Source organism: Gadus morhua, chromosome 10 (assembly GCF_902167405.1).
Source record: "Gadus morhua chromosome 10, gadMor3.0, whole genome shotgun sequence".
Taxonomy (NCBI): Eukaryota; Metazoa; Chordata; class Actinopteri; order Gadiformes; family Gadidae; genus Gadus; species Gadus morhua.
The window spans coordinates 24,714,418-24,732,624 of NC_044057.1; the positions used below are offsets into that span (position 1 = coordinate 24,714,418).

The window sequence follows — 18,207 nt, forward strand, 5'->3', positions numbered from 1 at the left end:
ATTTTCATAGTTAGCCTTGTTTTGTAAAGAGTCTCAATCTTTCTAACAGCTATTGACAAGCCATTTTAATATCTAAATGTTTGATCTTAGTGGGAGGATTCACACTGATGTGCAGACGGATCAACTCAAGCCTACCAGCCGATGCAGTCCACCAGTCAGCTCCTCCCAACAGGGTGGAAACTCCCACATTGTTGTTTCACAAATGGAAAGATTCTTACATGGCCCATCAACTGGAAACCTTGTGATAAAACGGGCCATTGATGTTTGTGAATTGGCACCACTTTTTTGCCCTTCGCCATGTTCCCATCCTAGATTGTCCTTGTCGATACTAAGCAGAAAACAATGGTCTCTAAACATTTATATTTTATAGCTGTTTGTCTCATTTAGATTTGTGTAACCTAAACATTCTTCTTTACTTCCTTCCAACAACCTAGACAGCCATGGGGATTGTAACTTGAAACATACAAATCAATAATCAAGGCTGTGTTCATTATAAATTAGAAACAAATATTTCCAAGCATTATTATTAGTAGTTGAATTTATTTTTCATTGCAAATTTTCCACAAAGCAGTACATCTTGCCGAGTTGTTTGGAGCATTGGAACTAATGACGTCAAGGTCACACGTTCCTTGTCCATTCCAAATAATATCAGTTAACACATTCTAGAAACAATTACACACTTAAGAGTCCTAAGTCAGTATAAACTTAAAATAAACTAAATGTAAACACAAGTCGATCAGTTATTTGATCTCATAAAATGTAGGAATTTACAGAAAGATGCACATAATGCAGGTGGATTAGGAATTTGCAATGACTGAAAGTATCTACACCTGCTCATCTCCATTTGTGCAAGCTGTGTCAGTATTGTGGTTTAAAAAGCAGATATGAACTGCACCAGAGGTCTTTAAGTAGCGTTCATGCTTTTCTCTTTGTGTTTTACCTCGTTTTCTATATATTTGTTTGTTTCTCATTTGATTCATTTCCAGTCTTTCTATTCTCCTCTTTCATCCTTCCTCTTTCACTCACTTCATCGTCTCTTCTTTTTTCTTTTGTAAGGTATCATTTTAGGATTCAAGATTATTTTAACTGCTTGATTTTTCCTTCATGGCCAAGTCCTGCTGGGCATCAACCAAGATAGGTTTCACAAAATACATCACAAATTATGAGCAATTAAATGCTTATCATCTAAACAAAACAACATCACTAAACATTAGGAACAATCGACATGTAGGTACTCATGACAACAAACAAGTCTTGATTAATTCCACCATTATCACCTCTTTTGACTCATCAGGTGACACAAACTCCCAGGTTGATGGACTTCACTGGCAGGTTTCTCTCACACCAGAATACAGACTCTCCTGATTCCTTTCACTGTTCTTCTTACGTCCTCTGGTTTTCCTGCCAGAGAACTCCAACGCTGCGTAGTTTAAGGAATCTGTTTCCCGCTCCTACAACAGAGACCTGTATTACTACCAAACATCTGAGAGGATTCACAGCTGTAGTACGACTTCTTCTAGATTGAAAGTCAAAACTACAATCCAAATGGTGTATTGGTGTGTAATCATGAGGTCTAGAACATGCCGGTGTCTTACAATAACCAAACACTAGAATTGTTAATTTTACCAACTAGGCGCAATTTGTGCAGGAAGGTGGTTTGGTATTGCAAAAATTTTTTAACTAATATTAAACTTCATTAACTATACTTTTTTTTAATTCCTTCTTTTAACCGTCCGGATAAGGATAGGAATTTTCATATGTGCCTCAGTTTTTCAATGATTTTTTTATTTTATATTTTCCATTAAATAAGAAAACAACATTTCCACCTAATAATGATTGATTTGAAGAATCAAAAAATCGATTAAACGACGCGTGGTAAGTCAATGTCTACCTATGCAACATGTTCAACAGATTTACCTGTTGTTCCTGATCCCCTGAGTCATGTGGAACTTGGTTGGAAGCACTCAGTGTTACTGAGAAGAAGGACCGAAGAATATAAATGCTCTGAATTCAAACAAAGGATACATAAAACTATATATATCTTTGAAAACACAATTTCTCACTGAATCAATTCTGGAGAATGTACCGTACCTTCGTGATGATCACAAACATACTTTGTGTTTCTGGTTAGTAACAGGATTATAATCACAACCAGACAGCAAGCCAACAGTATTCCAAGCACCATGGTAACTAGACGCCAGTTGGTTCCTAGAATCAGATAATCAACATCATAAGAAAGCCTTATGTCACTTCTTTTTCTGACAATTTCCCCTGGAATGGGCCTCTTTAATCATAAAATGTACAGCCATAAAGATAACCATATAGAGTTCTTTTAAATCTATATGTAATCAGATTTTGTATTTGCATCATCACTTCCGCTTCTGAAATGATGGTTGTAAAAATAAATCTAAGAGATCTGTCCAATCCCTCATTCACTCCATCGAAAAAACACAGATATATTAACCTGTTATGTCCAGCTTAGTTCCACTTCCAAACACAACTTCCCCGCATGCTGCCAGGGCACAGTAGTAAGTCCCAGCATCAGAGGAGTTTATATTGTTCTTGGGGAGAGTGTAGACACAGCTCTGTGGAGCAGACGGAGGCCCAGAACTATTCTGACATTCACCACTCCTGTTTCCATTCATGTAAATGGCAGCAGGGTGAGATGGTCCTGATCCAGATTTGAACCAGTACACACTGGGTTCCCCTTGGCACTGGTTACTGTGGTCCATCCTCTCGGAGGTAATAGAGCACTGGAGAGCCACAGGGTCTCCCAGCTGAGCTGATGCTGACACAGGCTGTTGGACCACAGTCCGGGAGACAAACCTGTGGTCATTGGGATCTATAAATTAAAATACAGCAATCATCTAAAGGTTCTTGAATTGCTTCTCATGATATTGAATATGAACAATGAAAAAGATTGATCTTACCTTTGACAGACAGAAAGGTGACATTATTCCACTTGTCACGTGAATATATTTGACAGAAATAGTTTGCTTCATCACCTTTAGTTACGTTTTGAATGGTCAGATGAAAGACACAAACACCTTCTTCTCCCTCTGTCAATGTTAAATTAATGTGGGGCTCCGAGGTTATTGATTCAAACATTTTCAAAGCAACCATTTCGGGAAAAAATCCAGGAGATTGCTTGTACCAGTATAAATAACTGCTAACCGTATTGCCACTTTCACAATGAAGTGTAACAGTATCTCCAAGTCCTGCTGATTCCACAAAGACCAAAGTAGGACTCTCTTGGGCTTGAATCAACCCTAAAAAAAAATGGAATGAATAAGATCTATGAATTATTGGTCTCCAACATTCATACTTTATTTTGCGGCTTGAAAGTTTGTAAATACACTTATAAATAAATAGACCTATTCTGCATGCAAGTAATATATCAGCAAGCACCTCTGGCTAAATTTGAGTTGGTTACATAAAATAGAAATACATTTAATTTGAGAAGGAATTTACTTACGTGCTGTGCTCAGAAATATCATTGCAAAAAACATTTTGGCGCTGAAGCTGAACTAGCGCTGTTCACGCTCTAATGAAAGACTTGGACTCAAAGTACACCATTTACATACCATAGACCAACTGTGATTGGCTGCAACATCGAGACACTGAATGAAGCAAACCAATGATCCACCTTGTTTTCTGTGGGTTGCGGTTGATGCTGATATTATTGTGGCTGGTGGAAAAAGAGGTTTGACAGGAAACCCAGAACTGAGCCATCGGTTATCAGAGTGTTGGACTGGGTAAAAGATTTTCAACCCCAACAAACCAATGAACTGAGGTCATTGGGGTCCTGATCCTGCCAGGGTAACCTCCAGCTGGGCATGGCTCCTACCAGCTCACAGGCAGGTCTCGTTGGCATGCCAGCAACCTGGTTGAGGTGCCTGCTCCTTCCCACCTGCCACAAGGTAACCCTGTTTGCTCGTCGTGCTAACCGTTTGCCCTTCGAGGTTTGGCACTTCATTCCACACTTGAACTTTTGGAAAGGCATTGGGGAAGGGGGGAAATATTGGTTCAAGGTTACCCCTCCTCAGGGAGTTTTTGCTAAGTTGGCCACTGATAGGCTGAACGTGTTATGGGAAATAATGAAGCTAAGCATTTAACCTGAATGAATATCGAGTATCCTCATCCTTCTTAGATACAAAAAAATTCAGGTCACTTCCTTTCTTGCTATTTCTTTTTCTTACCGTTGGAAACCGAGGGCGTGTCCAAAAGCAGCAGATGAGCTGAGTGACGAGGGCTGTGGCTGGCCTGGTCTTTGTTTTACACGCACCGCCAAGACTCATGAGCATAAATAGACCTGGCTGCAGGTATCAACAGGATGTGCTGCAGAGATCCTTCGGAAAACACTGTCATGCAGCATTCATTTTCCATCACTGACTGAATGTAAACGCCAATATTTGTGTACGTAAACAGAGAATGTTAACTTGATTCACAACATTAGTGATTTGTGTTGTGATTGTTTGTGTTGAATTGTTACTATCTTCAATGTTTACTATAAGTTTTATTCGTATTATGCAATGGTTGATTCTTAATATTATTATTCACTTTGGATTATAATGGGCCCAATCATTGGTGTCTTGTCAATTGTTGCATGCACCTTTTGTCCATTTGCTTTCTAGATTTGACAGTTGTCTTTGTTGTGTTTGGTTCTATATAGCTATTCTATTTACCAGCCGGTGTCACGGTGACGAGTCATTTCAAAGTGTAGTCCTTTTTGACAACCTACAAGTGGGATTTCCAATCAGATGTGTGACACAGATCAACTCACACCTCCCAGCTGATGCAGTCCACCAGTCCACTCCTCCCGGCCGAGTGGACACTCCCACACTGTGATGTCACTAAGGAATGTATAGCTGCTGTGTGTAAGTCTTTGTGTGGTTACACATAAAAACATGGTTGGACAAAAAGCATGCCTGATGAACACTTTGTGCGGGTACAAGATCAACTCAACCGATATCAATTATGTGACATCTGAGACGTAAAGAGATACATCCGATAAAATTTCCGGTCAAAATATCTAGTGCTGTGACCCTTATAAGTAATCACTGCTCCGTTATGAGTGCTCATCCTGTGCAAGCTCTGTAGTTTACAAAGCAGATATGAACTGAACCAGAGGTCCCTCAGTACCTTTCATGCTTTTCCCTTCCTGTTTACCTTGTTTTTTGGATATTGATGGATATTGGATATTCATTTATATCTCATTTGATTCATTTCCTGTGCACGTCAGTCTTTCCATTTTCCTCTTTTGCTTTTATTTTATGAAATATTATTTTAGGCCTAAACATGTGGTAACTGCTTGATTTTCCTTCACAACCAAGTCCTGCTTGCTCATCAACCAGATAGGCTACACAAAATACATCAAAATGTTAGAGTAATTAAATGTTTATCATCCAAACAAGGCAACACTACTAATCCTAAGAAACAAACTCCATAAACTCATGTAGATAAACATGTCCTGTCAATGCATTGCCACCATTATCACCTCCTTCTGCCTCATGAGGTGACTCAGTCCTCCTAGGTTGGCGAACTTCAGTGCCAGGTTTCTCTGCAGAATTTCACAGCAGAATACAGACTATCCTGAGTCCTTTCACTATTCTTCCCAACTTTGGTTTTGCTTATGGAGAACTCTAATGCTGTTTAGTTCAAGGAATCAGTTCACCCATCCTACAACAGAGAATTGTGTGCTACTAAAAAAACATTTAAGCCAGCTGTAGTAGAGAAACACTTCTTCTAGAGTGAAAGTCTAAGCTTAAATCCTACTGGTGTATTAGTGTCTAATCACTAGAAAAGTTCATTATAACCGGTAGCTACATGTTGTGCAGGAAGGTGTTTAGATATTGCAAAAGTATTTCCAATGAAAGTTTCATTAGAAATACATTATTGGAAATACCAGCTTTAATTGTTCATAAAAAAAAAAAATCTATCATATCTGGCTCACTTGTTAAATATATTGGTCGATTTTTTTTTTTTTTCGAAAATCTCCACAAGCTAATGATTTATTCTAAGAATCAACAATCGATAAAATGTCACAGGATAATCCTTGTTTTGTTGCTTTATGTAACACAATCAAACTAATTGTCAATGTCTACCAATGCAACCTGCTAAATGGATATACCTGTTGTTCCTGAATCACTGAGTCACGTGGAACATGGTAAGAAGTACTCAGTGTTTCTTAGAATAAGAAGCAAAGAATATTTATGCTATTTATTAAAACGTAAAATACAAGTCACACTTTAAAATATATCCGTTGAAAACCAAATACAATTCTGGAGGATGTAGGCCTACTGTAATTTTGCAATGCTCAAACTGCTTTTTATTTCTGTTTAGAAAGAGGATTATGATCACAGCCAGACAGCAAGCCAACAGTATTCCAAGCACCATGGTAAATAGATGCCAGTCTGGTTCTAGAATCAGGTTATCAACATTGCGTCATCAGTTCAAAGACACTGTCGTTAGCTTTGTTATTTTTGTTTTTTTATGAAAATCATTAAGAGACGGCATGTTGTGCTGAACGTATGCTGATACGTTTAATTATTTGATATTGGTAATAAATGTCTTGATAAATATGAATTATTGCACACCAGCCATGGTCCTATATAGCATATAGCTTATCTTTTGTTGGTGATTACAATGTTTTGGGTTTTATTGAACCAACTGGGGTTTAAAATGTTTGTTTCAATACTGTATTAGTTCATTTTCTTTATACTGGAGCTGGGCGCCAAACTGGAGGGAGGCAAGGCACCCATGGCTAGGTCCCTTCCCTTGTATGCGAGTTAAAGCACTGGGATACAAAACATTTTTCCACCAGTTTTAGTTTGCAGTAATGATAGATGTGAGGCACTTGAGGTGAGTGGTAGCACCCCTAGGCATTCAACAGCGTAGTTTGCCTCACGGCAGTTGGCCTCAAATTTATCTGGTAGGTTTCGTTTTAGTTTTGGACTGCTATTTTAGATTGTGATGTTTTAGATTTTATGTATAAAATATCTAGGCTGACGAGATATATGCTGAAGGTTTGGATTTTTTTGGAATTACCGTCTCTGTCCATTCAGTTAAACGAATCTGCTTGCCTCATCAGTATTGTCAATAATATTCAACAACACAAAAGTAACATACCATATTATACTGATTTCAAGGGGTGTAATTCCCCTGGTGGCGTTGTCGATTCTCCCCTCAATCCTCCCCACTATTGCCCTCGCTACACATGCATCAAAATGGTTGTCAGTAATCATAGTAATGCAAACTCATAGTTATAATAACTTATAATAACATAGTTATAATACAATAACTTTATTGTACATGTAAGAAAAAAAATGTGTCAGGCCAAAAGACATGGAATACCGACACCATCAAAGTGTAGCTGAATCCTGTTTCAGCTCACATTCTAACAATAGACTGTACAACATATGGTTCCGTGTCCGTGATATCACCTATTGGATTCCACACAACCGTTAGAAGGCAGGGAATCCCCACATGGTTATGAGCGACTTTGTGCTAATTCTTTTGAAATTAGTACCATGGTTAAGTATTAGTTTACTGTGGGGTTATACTATCAGTCTACGAGAAGCTTAACACTCTCGGAAGCAGCAATTTAATCTAGTTTGATGCAAAGTTGAACGTTCACAAACTGGTTTGTGGAGACCAAGACGTAGATTTGCGTGCGGACCTAAAGGCGTGTCCCCACCAATGTCAAATGACGACTGAAATGTCCCCACCAATATTCCGGTTGAAATGAAAAAAAAGCCCCTCATGTGGTACACAAAGGGTTAAATTCCCACCTTAGTACCCCCTCCTAACTTCAGTCTTTCTTTTTACACTGCCAAGCCGCTTCGGTTGCGGCTTCTCATAAGGAAAGTTCCTCTGCTTCTTTCTCGTATATCGCACCATCTCTGCCCGTCTTCGTTTAATGCGCCTGCATCACCTTCTCTCCCATGATGGTCAGCAGCTTGCGGTTTTCACTGTCTTATCTGGTTATCACTGGTCATCACTTTCTTGCTACATCCTATATAATCCAGATACCTCAACAGACACGCACAGACACGCACAACCGGGTCACTATTCAGGGTTAGGGTTAGGGGGTTCGATTGCTGCACTGTCTAGACAGATACAACGCAGCGATATAAACATGAGTAGTTCTAGCTGGAGACACCTTTATCCAAGCAAAAATTAGAAGATCACTAGCAATATCAGCGGCGGATAAAAATGTCATTATAATGGTGAGTCCTAGGAAGTCAAACCTGAAAGTGACTGTACACTTTATCTGTTATAGAATCAACCTGTTTATAACATAAATTCGTGCCAGTTGGTACTGGTAAACAGGGAGGTTTAAGAAGCTAATCGATTCCCTCATAGATATGGGTGACACTCGCGCTTGTGATGTCAAAATGGGTCAATTTCACAATAGTTTGTAATGGCCAATGCCATCTCCTGTGACATTAGGGCCCCTCTACATTTACATGATTCCTTTCTCAATTTTAGAAATACAAAACTTTTAAGTATTTTTCCCATCAAGAAAAGCAATGAAAGTGAATTGTTAAAATGCACTTCACTGTGACCTATATATACTTTGAATGTTTTTGAACCAAAAATAACCACAGCAACAATGAAGTGGCGAGGTATATTTTTTACAGCTCTTTTATACACTGGGGTAAAGTGGCAGTTTATGCAGCAAGCAGATGAAAGGGAACGCGCATGTCGCTTCCTTTGTTATTGCACCTTTCTTCTTCACTGGGTTGTTGCGGGAGAGCCTGTAGGTTGAGCGACGTGGGCCGTCGTTGGCCATGTCTTTTTTTTCTTTGGTGCACCGCTTCAGCTCTTAACCGTAAAGAGACCAGACTGCAGGCTACAGGACGTAGTGCTTATGTTTTTCAGAAACCAGCAAAGGGGGAATTTTGAATTGGTGAACAGAGAAAAACGTTTGCTTGTATCCGTTTTATATGGCCTACTGGCTTTTTCAAAAAGTAAAAAAGAAAAGGGAACTATTTGAAAGCAACATCGAGTCTATTACAGAGACAAATAGATGCCTACATAATCAAAGCTTTCTTGTCCGTCTGTCTCATCAAGTGTACACCTGTTAAGGTAGAGAAATGCTGGAAAAATGTGGGGAAAGTAACGCAAATATAGAGAGAATATTACAATTATAGTGCTGGTATTTATACATACACAACCATGGTCATAAATACAAATGTGAACTCAACACAGACTTGTTCACTCAGCGGAAAACATCAAGGCTGAGTGGTTCAAGGAGTTTGTTTTTCTTGTCCTACAACAGAGGATTGTGCTTTACTACCAATGAGCAACAAGATTCAAGATTGTACTGATCATTTGTTGTAGAGTCAAAGTAAAAACTACAATCAAAGGTCTGATGCTGGGCTAGCATCTATGATAACACTGAGGCTAAGAACGCGCTGCTGGTTTTTTATAATATAATATAAAATATAATATAATATAAGATTATATATAAAATATATAATTTTATAATATATTATATAATAATATAAAATGTATGCCAGCAACCTGCATAAGATGCCTGCTCCTTCCCACCTGTCTGCTGCTCCTGTGGTCACACCAAGCCCCCCGGGTTTCAGACGGCTTGTCCCTCCTGCTCTCCGTTTGCCCCTCCTGCTCACCGTTTGCCCCTCCTGCTCACCGTTTGCCCCTCCTGCTAACCGTTTCCCCCATCAGCTGGGCTCCTTCAGGACTTTGACCCTTCATTCCACTCTTGAACTTTGGAAAGGGATCGGGGCGGGGGAGACAGATTGTGTTCAGGGTAATCCCTTCTCAGGGAGTCATTCTATTATTTGTTGCAATACCGGTTGTGACCTTTTTACAATGTTGGCTGCTGTCAGGCTGAACGTGTTAATAATGAAGCCGAATGATCCAACCTGAATGAATATTGAGTATCCTCGCCCGTCTTAGATAGAACCACAACTTTTCGGGTCACTTCCTTTCTTGCAAATCCTTTTACCTCTGAGATGGAAACAGAGAGAGAGGCCCCAAGCAGCAGATGAGAGTTTAGGGCTGTGGCTGGCCTTGTCTCTTGTTTTACCCACACCGCAAAAACTCGTGAGCTTGAAAAGATCAACAGGATGTGCTGCAGAGGTTCTTCAGAAAACACTGTCGTGGACATACGTTTCCCATCAGTGACTGAACATAAACGGCTATATTTGTGTATCTGAACAGAGAAAGCCACTTGATTCCCTTGTAATATTTGCATTCTTTTTTTTAAGAGTTAATTAATTCAGTACCTTAACTTTGGTTACGATCGTATTACAATGGTTCATTAAATTGAATTCAGTCTTATTCACGTGGGATCATATTGAGCTGCAAAGAGCATCCGATGCAACGTCAGTCCATTACAGAGACCCATCACCGCTCATTCATACACAACCACTGATGTCTTGCTAATTGTTAGGGTGCAACGCATGCACCCTTTGTTCATTTACCTTTTAGATTTGTCAGTTATCTTAGCCGTGTTTGGTTCCATATAGGGCCCCTATTTACCAGCCATTTCTATGTGTAGCTCTTTATGACATAATGTAAGTGGGAGTGTTTACTCAGATATTTGACAGACAGACTTAGTTATGCCGACCGGTCTCTGCAGTCCAGTCGTCTGCTCCTCCCTGCAGAGTGGACGCTCCCACTTTGTGATCTCACAAAGAGAAGCATTCTGAAAAGTCTCATCAACATGAAACCTTGTGATAAAATAGGGACCCTTTATGTTCACGGATGCGCAGCCACTCTGAACCTCCCCCCCCCCCCGCCCCAATAGCCACAAAGCCCCAGATAAAGACTTACAGTTGAGGAAATATCAATCACCTCTATAGTGTAGGACGTCTTATTGACTAGAGGTGTGTGTAAGTATTTTGAGAACAAGATAAAGACGACTGGTATATCTATGACTTTGACACCATGAGGAGGTGCGGCCTATACAGTGCCTAGCCACATGATCTGCTGGGACCGCTAGGTTTGTGGTTTTAAAAAGCAGAAATGTACTGAACCAGAGGTCTCTAAATATCTCTCAGTGTGTCCCAATCAGTGTAAGCGTGTTATCAGAGTCGGAGTCAGTTGGTCCATTCTCATCCTTTTTACGCACTTCTCAAAGTTTCTTGATTTTTAATTTTGTAAGCAATACATTTTAGACATCAATATATGATTATTGTAATAAAAATATCCAGGGATACGTGTGGCTGCACACAAAGATAGGCTGGACAAAAGACAGCATCACCAATGATCAATGATTAAATGTTCAAGTCCGTAACAATTCCACCATTGTCACCACCTTTAGCCTCATGAGGTGATACAAACTCCCAGGTTGATGGACTTCACTGCCAGGTTTCTCTCACAGCAGAATACACACTCTCCTGAGTCCTTTCACTGTTCTTCTTCCCTCCTTTGATTTGTCTCCATCACTGTGTAGTTCAAACTATCTGTTTTCCTGTCCTACAACAGAGAACTGTGTATCACTATCAACCATCTGAGAGGATTCACAGTTGAAAACACATAGAATGTTTAATGTTTTCATCTAATAACAGTTTATGCTAATAAAAAGATATATATTTTTGTATAAGCATACATATTTTTTCATAAGGTATAAACATCTCTCGTCCTACCGTAACTATTTAAAATGAAATAATCTAAATAATAATGTACTGCCAAATCAATATAGGAGATCTTGCACACTGAAACTTCTCCATAAAAGTGGTTGGGATGCTCTTAAACCTGTCCTGATATGAGTTATTGTGTTGAATGTGCTGTAGTGTTATTATGCTCACAAACCTGTAATGTATGATAAGAATGAGGATTAGAATCACAAGCAGACAGCAAGCCAACATTATCCGATACTCAAAGATCGCAAGATTATGGTTGGGATCTAGAATGAGACAATCAACAATGGGTCATCGTGAATCTGCAGAGATCATATTTTGTCTGTTATCTGTACCATTACATTCACAGTGTGGCATGTGGAATTCAATATTTTGAATACAATATCAATCATGTCCTCAATATTACATATATTCACATCTGACTAAATTATGTATATATTGTCTTTTGAATTAAAAAAATAGCAGATAAACTGAAAGCAGGAAATCCAATATATTCACCTGTTATGTCCAGCTTAGATTCATTTCCAAACACAACTTCCCCACATGCTGCCAGGGCACAGTAGTAAGTCCCAGCATCAGTGGAGTCTACATTGTTCTTGGGGAGAGTGTAGACACAGCTCTGTGGAGCAGACGGAGGCCCAGAACTATTCTGACATTCACCCCTCCTGTTCCCATTCATGTAAATGGCAGCAGGGTGAGATGGTCCTGATCTGAACCAGTACACACTGGGTTCCCCTTGGCACTGGTTACTGTGGTCCGTCCTCTGGGAGGTAATAGAGCACTGGAGAGCCACAGGGTCTCCCAGCTGAGCTGATGCCGACTGTTGGACCACAGTCTGGTAGTCTAATTTCTGCTCATTTCCATCTTCATAGCGAAAATACAATCAAATGTACCAAATCCAAATATTGTTTGTGTTTACATCAGATTAAAAGATTTTTGTTCATGATAAAACGCTGAATCTTACCATTCACAGACAGAAATGTGCCGTTGTTCCAATTCTTGTTTTCATCAATTCCTTGCTGACAGAAATAGTTTGCCTCGTCCTCTTTCTTTACATCTCTCATAGTCAACTTTCCTTTTACCAGTTTAACCCTTAATTTGTATGGCGGATATATCGTTGGAGTGCCATAAATTGCATTGGCAACCACTTGGGGAATATATCCAAGAGATTGCTTATACCAGTATAACACTTTACTTGTACCGTTCAAAGATGCACAATGTAGAGAAACAGTATCTCCGATATGTGCTTTGGTCAAAGAGAGTGATCGAGGATTTTCTTGGGATTGACTTAGCACTGAAAATAGGAGAAAACAAAGCATTGTATTTAAATTTTAGAGGGAATTTAACAAATACATACATTCATACTCATATACATCCACACATACATGCTCCCCTGTACTATTTAAACAGACCTTCGCAAAATGGCTCATAATTACACTTCATGAAAGTCAATTTTAGAGAAGTTGTAGAGAAATGTACTTACAAGCTGTACTCAAGATCGTTGTTGCAAAAAATATTGCCATCATTGTCCCCTTATGGTGCTGTACCAGAGATGTGGTCTCTTCAGTGAACGATTTGACTTTGAAGACGACAATCATTTACAGATCTAAGATCAAGCGTGATTGGCTGGAACATGGAGACACTGAAAGTAGCGAGCCAATGACCCACCTGACTTCAGTCAGATGCAGTTCATGTTAAATTTAAACACAACATAGTAAACATCCGTTCCCTTTATCATATTTTTTGCTCTCCCTTAATTCATTATCATTAAAATAAATTGTATTTTCATTATTTTTATGCGACATTGAATCCACAAGTACAGTAAAATCATTGTTGCTTTATATTTTCAAGGGATATTGCAACAATTACTACTAACATAAGAGATTGAAGTATATTTAGCCTAATTATACCGATAAACGAAACCTTATTAGTATGATAACCATTATTACTAATGACAGTGACAAGCGTATTACTAGTTGGTGGCACTATAGTGATAGTTATTGCCTGAATAGTGCAGTTATATCTGAGACTTTAATATTTGTTATAACAGTATTATCCATAATACCGGTGATTGTAGTAGAAATACAGTTATACTACTGAAAGTTTTCATGAGTAACAATCATGAATTTCATAATTGAATTGAATTTTTACTCCCTTTTTGTTTTGCAATTTTACCTTGAATAATATGAAATGGAAGAATGAGTTTGTGTGTATGTGTTGGTGTGTATTTGTGTGCTCTAACCCTAACCCTAATATATACAATGTTGATTTTGTTTGAACATTAACCAATGAGTAACCAATCCACCCCAGCAACAATGAAGTTGAGATAGCTCTCCGTTCTCCATGTTGAAGGTGCAGCCCTTTCAAGAAACTCAAGTGTTTTATAACCACCAGTGTGAAGTGACAGTTAACTGTACCAGCCCCGGAAAGATGAAACCCTATTAGTGTCACTTCCTCTCTTGCTATTTCTTTTACCACTGGGTTTGAAGCAGAGCGAGGCCCCGAGCAGCAGATGAGCTGAGAAGCGAGGGCTGCGGCTGGCCGTGTCCCTGTTCTACACACACCACCAACCTGACCAGACCTGACTCGAAGTATCAACAGGATGTGCTGCTGACGGGCCGGAAACCAACCATGAAATTTACATTTTCCATCATTGACTGAAACCAAAAGGGGATTTTTATGTCAGTGAACAGCGAAAATGTTGACTTTAATTAACTTTTTTAAAGTCATCAATAGTAATTCATGATTTTAATGATCATCCTTATAAAATGCATACAGAGGAACAACACCAACAATTCGGACACAATCAATGCTGTCTTGTCTGCCACTTATCAATTAAGCACATATGATAATCGTTGGGAAATGATATAAGTAAAATGAACACGGTCACTATGGAGAGATTGGTCTCATGTTTATTGATACTAGCATGAATCAATTATTTTCTTGTAAAGGTTAACTTGCGTCATGTAAATTGACATTTGAATGATGGTCGTGTACTTGAACTTAACTCGGCACAAAAACAACTCTCGATCGGAGGGTAAGTGTTCCGTAAGCGAATCAGTCCATAGACTACAGAGAGAACCTACTGCGTATAACCAGGAACACAATATAGAGGAATATAAACTATATTAGGCCGTGGCAGACTTCAGTAGCAGGACTATCTCACAGCAGAATACACACTCCCCTGAGGCCTTTCAGTGTTCTTCTTCCCTCCTTTGGTTTTCCTGCCAGAGAACTCCAACGCTGCGTAGTTCAAGGAATCGGTTTCCCCGTTCTACAACAGAGAACTGTATTACTACTGAACATTTGAGAGGATTCCCAGTAGTAGAGATCACTTCATTCAACGTCAAACCTGAAATCATACTGGTTTACTCATGGCCAATAATATACTGAGGCACATCCTAGACCAGTTCCTTTAACCAGTAAGCTTAACTTCTAGAAAAAAATAAAATAAAATGAATGTGTAACTCAACTTAGGTTTTAAATAAAAAATAGGAAATCCCAAAATTCATTAACCTCTAAACCAAAGCATTTCTTCTAAATTAATTTAAATGAGTAAATCAATGATTATACACAATACAGACGTACCTGTGGTTCCTGAATCACTAAGTCATGTGCAACATCTGCGGCCCTCCGTGTCCCTGATAATAAGAATCGTTGTGTTAATGCAGAATTTATTTAATATAATGCAAACAATTCTAAACCTTTATATTGCATGACAAATGTAATGGAGAAAAATATTATAGGTCAATCTATTAAAACAGAACTAGTCTTAAAGTTGGGACAGATTTCTGTAAAATACAATGTGCCACAGTCTCAATTATGTATACAGAGTCCAAGGTTGTCTATCAACAGTTTTGGATCTCGCTAACCTGTCCTGAGGTCAGATCAGGTCACATCAATAGGCTAAGTGTATAATGTACTGTACCTTTGCACTGCTCACAAACTTGCATTTCATTTCTGGTTAGAATGAGGATTATAATCACACCCAGACAGCAACCCAACAGTATTCCAAGCATCATGTTAACTGGAAGCGAGTTTTGTGCTAGAATCAAACAAACAACATTGGGTCATCAGGTAAGCTTCAGTATGCATAATATTTTTTGCAATAATTTCATAAACATTTTCCCCTTTCAAATAAAATAATTCTCTGTATCTTTTGTGGATATTATCTTCTTCATGAATTGATTAACAAATAAATTAAGTAGGAAGTAAACTGTATTGACCTTTAGTGTCCAGCTTGGATTCATTGCCAGACACAACTTCCCCACATGCTGCCAGAGCACAGTAGTAAGTCCCAGCATCAGTGGAGTCTACATTGTTCTTGGGGAGAGTGTAGACACAGCTCTGTGGAGCAGACGGAGGCCCAGAACTATTCTGACATCCACCACTCCTGTTCCCATTCATGTAAATGGCAGCAGGGTGAGATGGTCCTGATCTGAACCAGTACACACTGGGTTCCCCTTGGCACTGGTTACTGTGGTCCGTCCTCTGGGAGGTAATAGAGCACTGGAGAGCCACAGGGTCTCCCAGCTGAGCTGATGCCGACTGTTGAACCACAGTCTGGTAGTCTAATTTCTTCTCATTTCCATCTGCATAGCGAAATACAATCAAATGTACCAAATCAAAATATTGTTTGTGTTTACATCAGATTAAAAGATTTTTGCTTATGATATTAAAACGCTGAATCTTACCATTCACAGACAGAAATGTGCCGTTGTTCCAATTCTTGTTTTCATCAATTCCTTGCTGACAGAAATAGTTTGCCTCGTCCTCTTTCTTTACATCTCTCATAGTCAACTTTCCTTTTACCAGTGTAACCCTTAATTTGTATGCCGGATATATCGTTGGAGTGCCATAAATTGCACTGGCAACCACTTGGGGAATATATCCAAGAGATTGCTTATACCAGTATAACACTTTACTTGTACCATTCAAAGATGCACAATGTAGAGAAACAGTATCTCCGATATCTGCTTTGGTCAAAGAGAGTGATTGAGGATTTTCTTGGGTTTGACTTAGCACTGAAAATAGGAAAGAATCGAAGCATTGATTCAAATTTTAGAGGGAATTTAACAAATATATACATTCATACTCATATACATCCACACATACATGCTCCCCTGTACTATTCAAACAGACCTTTGCATTATGGCCCATGATAACACTTCATGAAACTCAATTTTAAGTTGTGGAGAAATGTACTTACAAGCTGTACTCAAGATTGTCGTTGCAAAAAATATTGCCATCATTGTCCCGTTATGGTGCTGAACCAGAGATGTCTTCTCTCAAGTGAATGATTTCACTTAGACGACAATCATTTACATATCGTAGATCAACTGTGATTGGCTGGAACATGGAAACACTGAAACAAGCGAGCCAATGATCCACCTTGCATCTGACTTCAGTCAGATGCAGTTCATGTTAGATTTAAATATAACACAGTAAACATCCTTTCCCTTTATCATATTTTTTCTGTATAACAAACTGACAACTGGCATTCATGTTATGCCAACCCTTAACGCATTATCATTAAAAGATCTAGATTTTAATTATTTTTATGTGACACTGAATCAGTAAAAGCAAAAAGAACCGTACAAACATTGTTGCTTTTTATTTTCAAGGCATATTGCAACAATTAGTACTAACACAAGAGATTGAAGTATATTTGCCATAATTATACCTATAAATTAAGCATTATCAGTACGATAACCATTATTACTAATAATTGTGACAATCGTATTACTAGTTGGTGTCACTATAGTGATAGTTATTGCCCAAATAGTGCAGTTATATCTGAGACATTAGCATTTTTTATAATAGCATTATCCATACCACTGATTGTAGTACAAATACAGTTATACTACTAAAAGTTTTCATGAGTAACAATCATGAATTTCGTAATTTAATCTGGAGGATTTGAGTGTGTGGTCAAATTATCCAAATAAAAGTAAATCTCAATGGCTTTGATTGTGTGTGTGATTGTGTTTGAATGTGTTAAGCTGTGTGCACGATAAATAGGAGAAAATAAACGTGCAACCTATATCATCTAGTCAGACGTTCTAGAGCTGTGACCTTTATGTCTGTGGTTTTTGCTGCCAAAGTGCGAAACATCACTGGGTGTTTCGATTTCAGAGTCCTACTGAACAAGATAACTCTAAATAGTATCCACTATATGTCCTATATAAATATCCTTCCTCCTGGTTATGGATGGTGACAGCTCTTTATTTAAATTTAAAAAGCGATTCAATTTGAGGCCTTTCTCCTAGTTTTGTTGCCCATTCTTTTTTTTCCCTGACCCATAACATTGCTGATTATTGAGTCCAGGGATAACAGGTACCGTAAGGCATAATGAAGATTGGTTATTTCTCAAAAGCACACAAGAATCAAGATGATGGGGGGCAAAAATAAGTACAAAAAGGCTACAATACACTAGTAAGACGGCAACCACAGAAACTGTGTCCTTTGAACTAAGTCAATTCAGAACCCAATTTTTTGGTGCTCTTTGGCTCAACTATTTCTTGCGTTGGAAGGCATGATCCAATTTTTGAAGGTTTGTGTAGCTCACCATCAAGCTGTCATGCTGTAT

General features: G+C 38.7%; 3 protein-coding genes across 9 annotated transcripts; all 3 read right to left on the bottom strand.

The window, feature by feature from the left end:
• Positions 1-520: 520 nt before the first annotated feature.
• On the bottom strand, positions 521-3,630 carry LOC115552297 (uncharacterized). Of its 5 annotated transcripts, none has more exons than XM_030368243.1 (7): positions 3,476-3,630; positions 2,931-3,269; positions 2,465-2,842; positions 2,092-2,208; positions 1,918-1,973; positions 1,278-1,451; positions 521-1,115 (listed from the first exon to the last, which is right to left on the bottom strand). In XM_030368243.1, the coding sequence occupies exons 1-6, from the start codon at positions 3,507-3,509 to the stop codon at positions 1,323-1,325; spliced, it is 1,053 nt and encodes a 350-aa protein (XP_030224103.1). In that variant the 5' UTR covers positions 3,510-3,630; the 3' UTR covers positions 521-1,115; positions 1,278-1,322. The 5 variants fall into 5 exon arrangements, with proteins under 5 accessions (XP_030224103.1, XP_030224104.1, XP_030224102.1 ...); XM_030368244.1 differs by having other exon boundaries at positions 521-1,118; XM_030368242.1 differs by having other exon boundaries at positions 521-1,451.
• A 7,477-nt stretch (positions 3,631-11,107) lies between these two features.
• On the bottom strand, positions 11,108-13,759 carry LOC115552619 (uncharacterized). 3 transcript variants are annotated; one of them, XM_030368869.1, is made up of 5 exons: positions 13,102-13,759; positions 12,583-12,912; positions 12,117-12,482; positions 11,791-11,884; positions 11,108-11,454 (listed from the first exon to the last, which is right to left on the bottom strand). In XM_030368869.1, the coding sequence occupies exons 1-5, from the start codon at positions 13,214-13,216 to the stop codon at positions 11,433-11,435; spliced, it is 927 nt and encodes a 308-aa protein (XP_030224729.1). In that variant the 5' UTR covers positions 13,217-13,759; the 3' UTR covers positions 11,108-11,432. The 3 variants fall into 3 exon arrangements, with proteins under 3 accessions (XP_030224729.1, XP_030224730.1, XP_030224731.1); XM_030368870.1 differs by lacking the exon at positions 11,791-11,884 and having other exon boundaries at positions 13,102-13,757; XM_030368871.1 differs by lacking the exon at positions 11,791-11,884 and having other exon boundaries at positions 11,108-11,790; positions 13,102-13,757.
• A 547-nt stretch (positions 13,760-14,306) lies between these two features.
• On the bottom strand, positions 14,307-16,964 carry LOC115552618 (uncharacterized). Its single transcript, XM_030368868.1, has 6 exons — positions 16,828-16,964; positions 16,313-16,642; positions 15,845-16,210; positions 15,547-15,663; positions 15,207-15,259; positions 14,307-14,892 (listed from the first exon to the last, which is right to left on the bottom strand). Exons 1-6 carry the CDS (start codon positions 16,868-16,870, stop codon positions 14,776-14,778), a joined length of 1,026 nt encoding a protein of 341 aa, XP_030224728.1. The 5' UTR covers positions 16,871-16,964; the 3' UTR covers positions 14,307-14,775.
• Between the last annotated feature and the right edge of the window lie 1,243 nt (positions 16,965-18,207).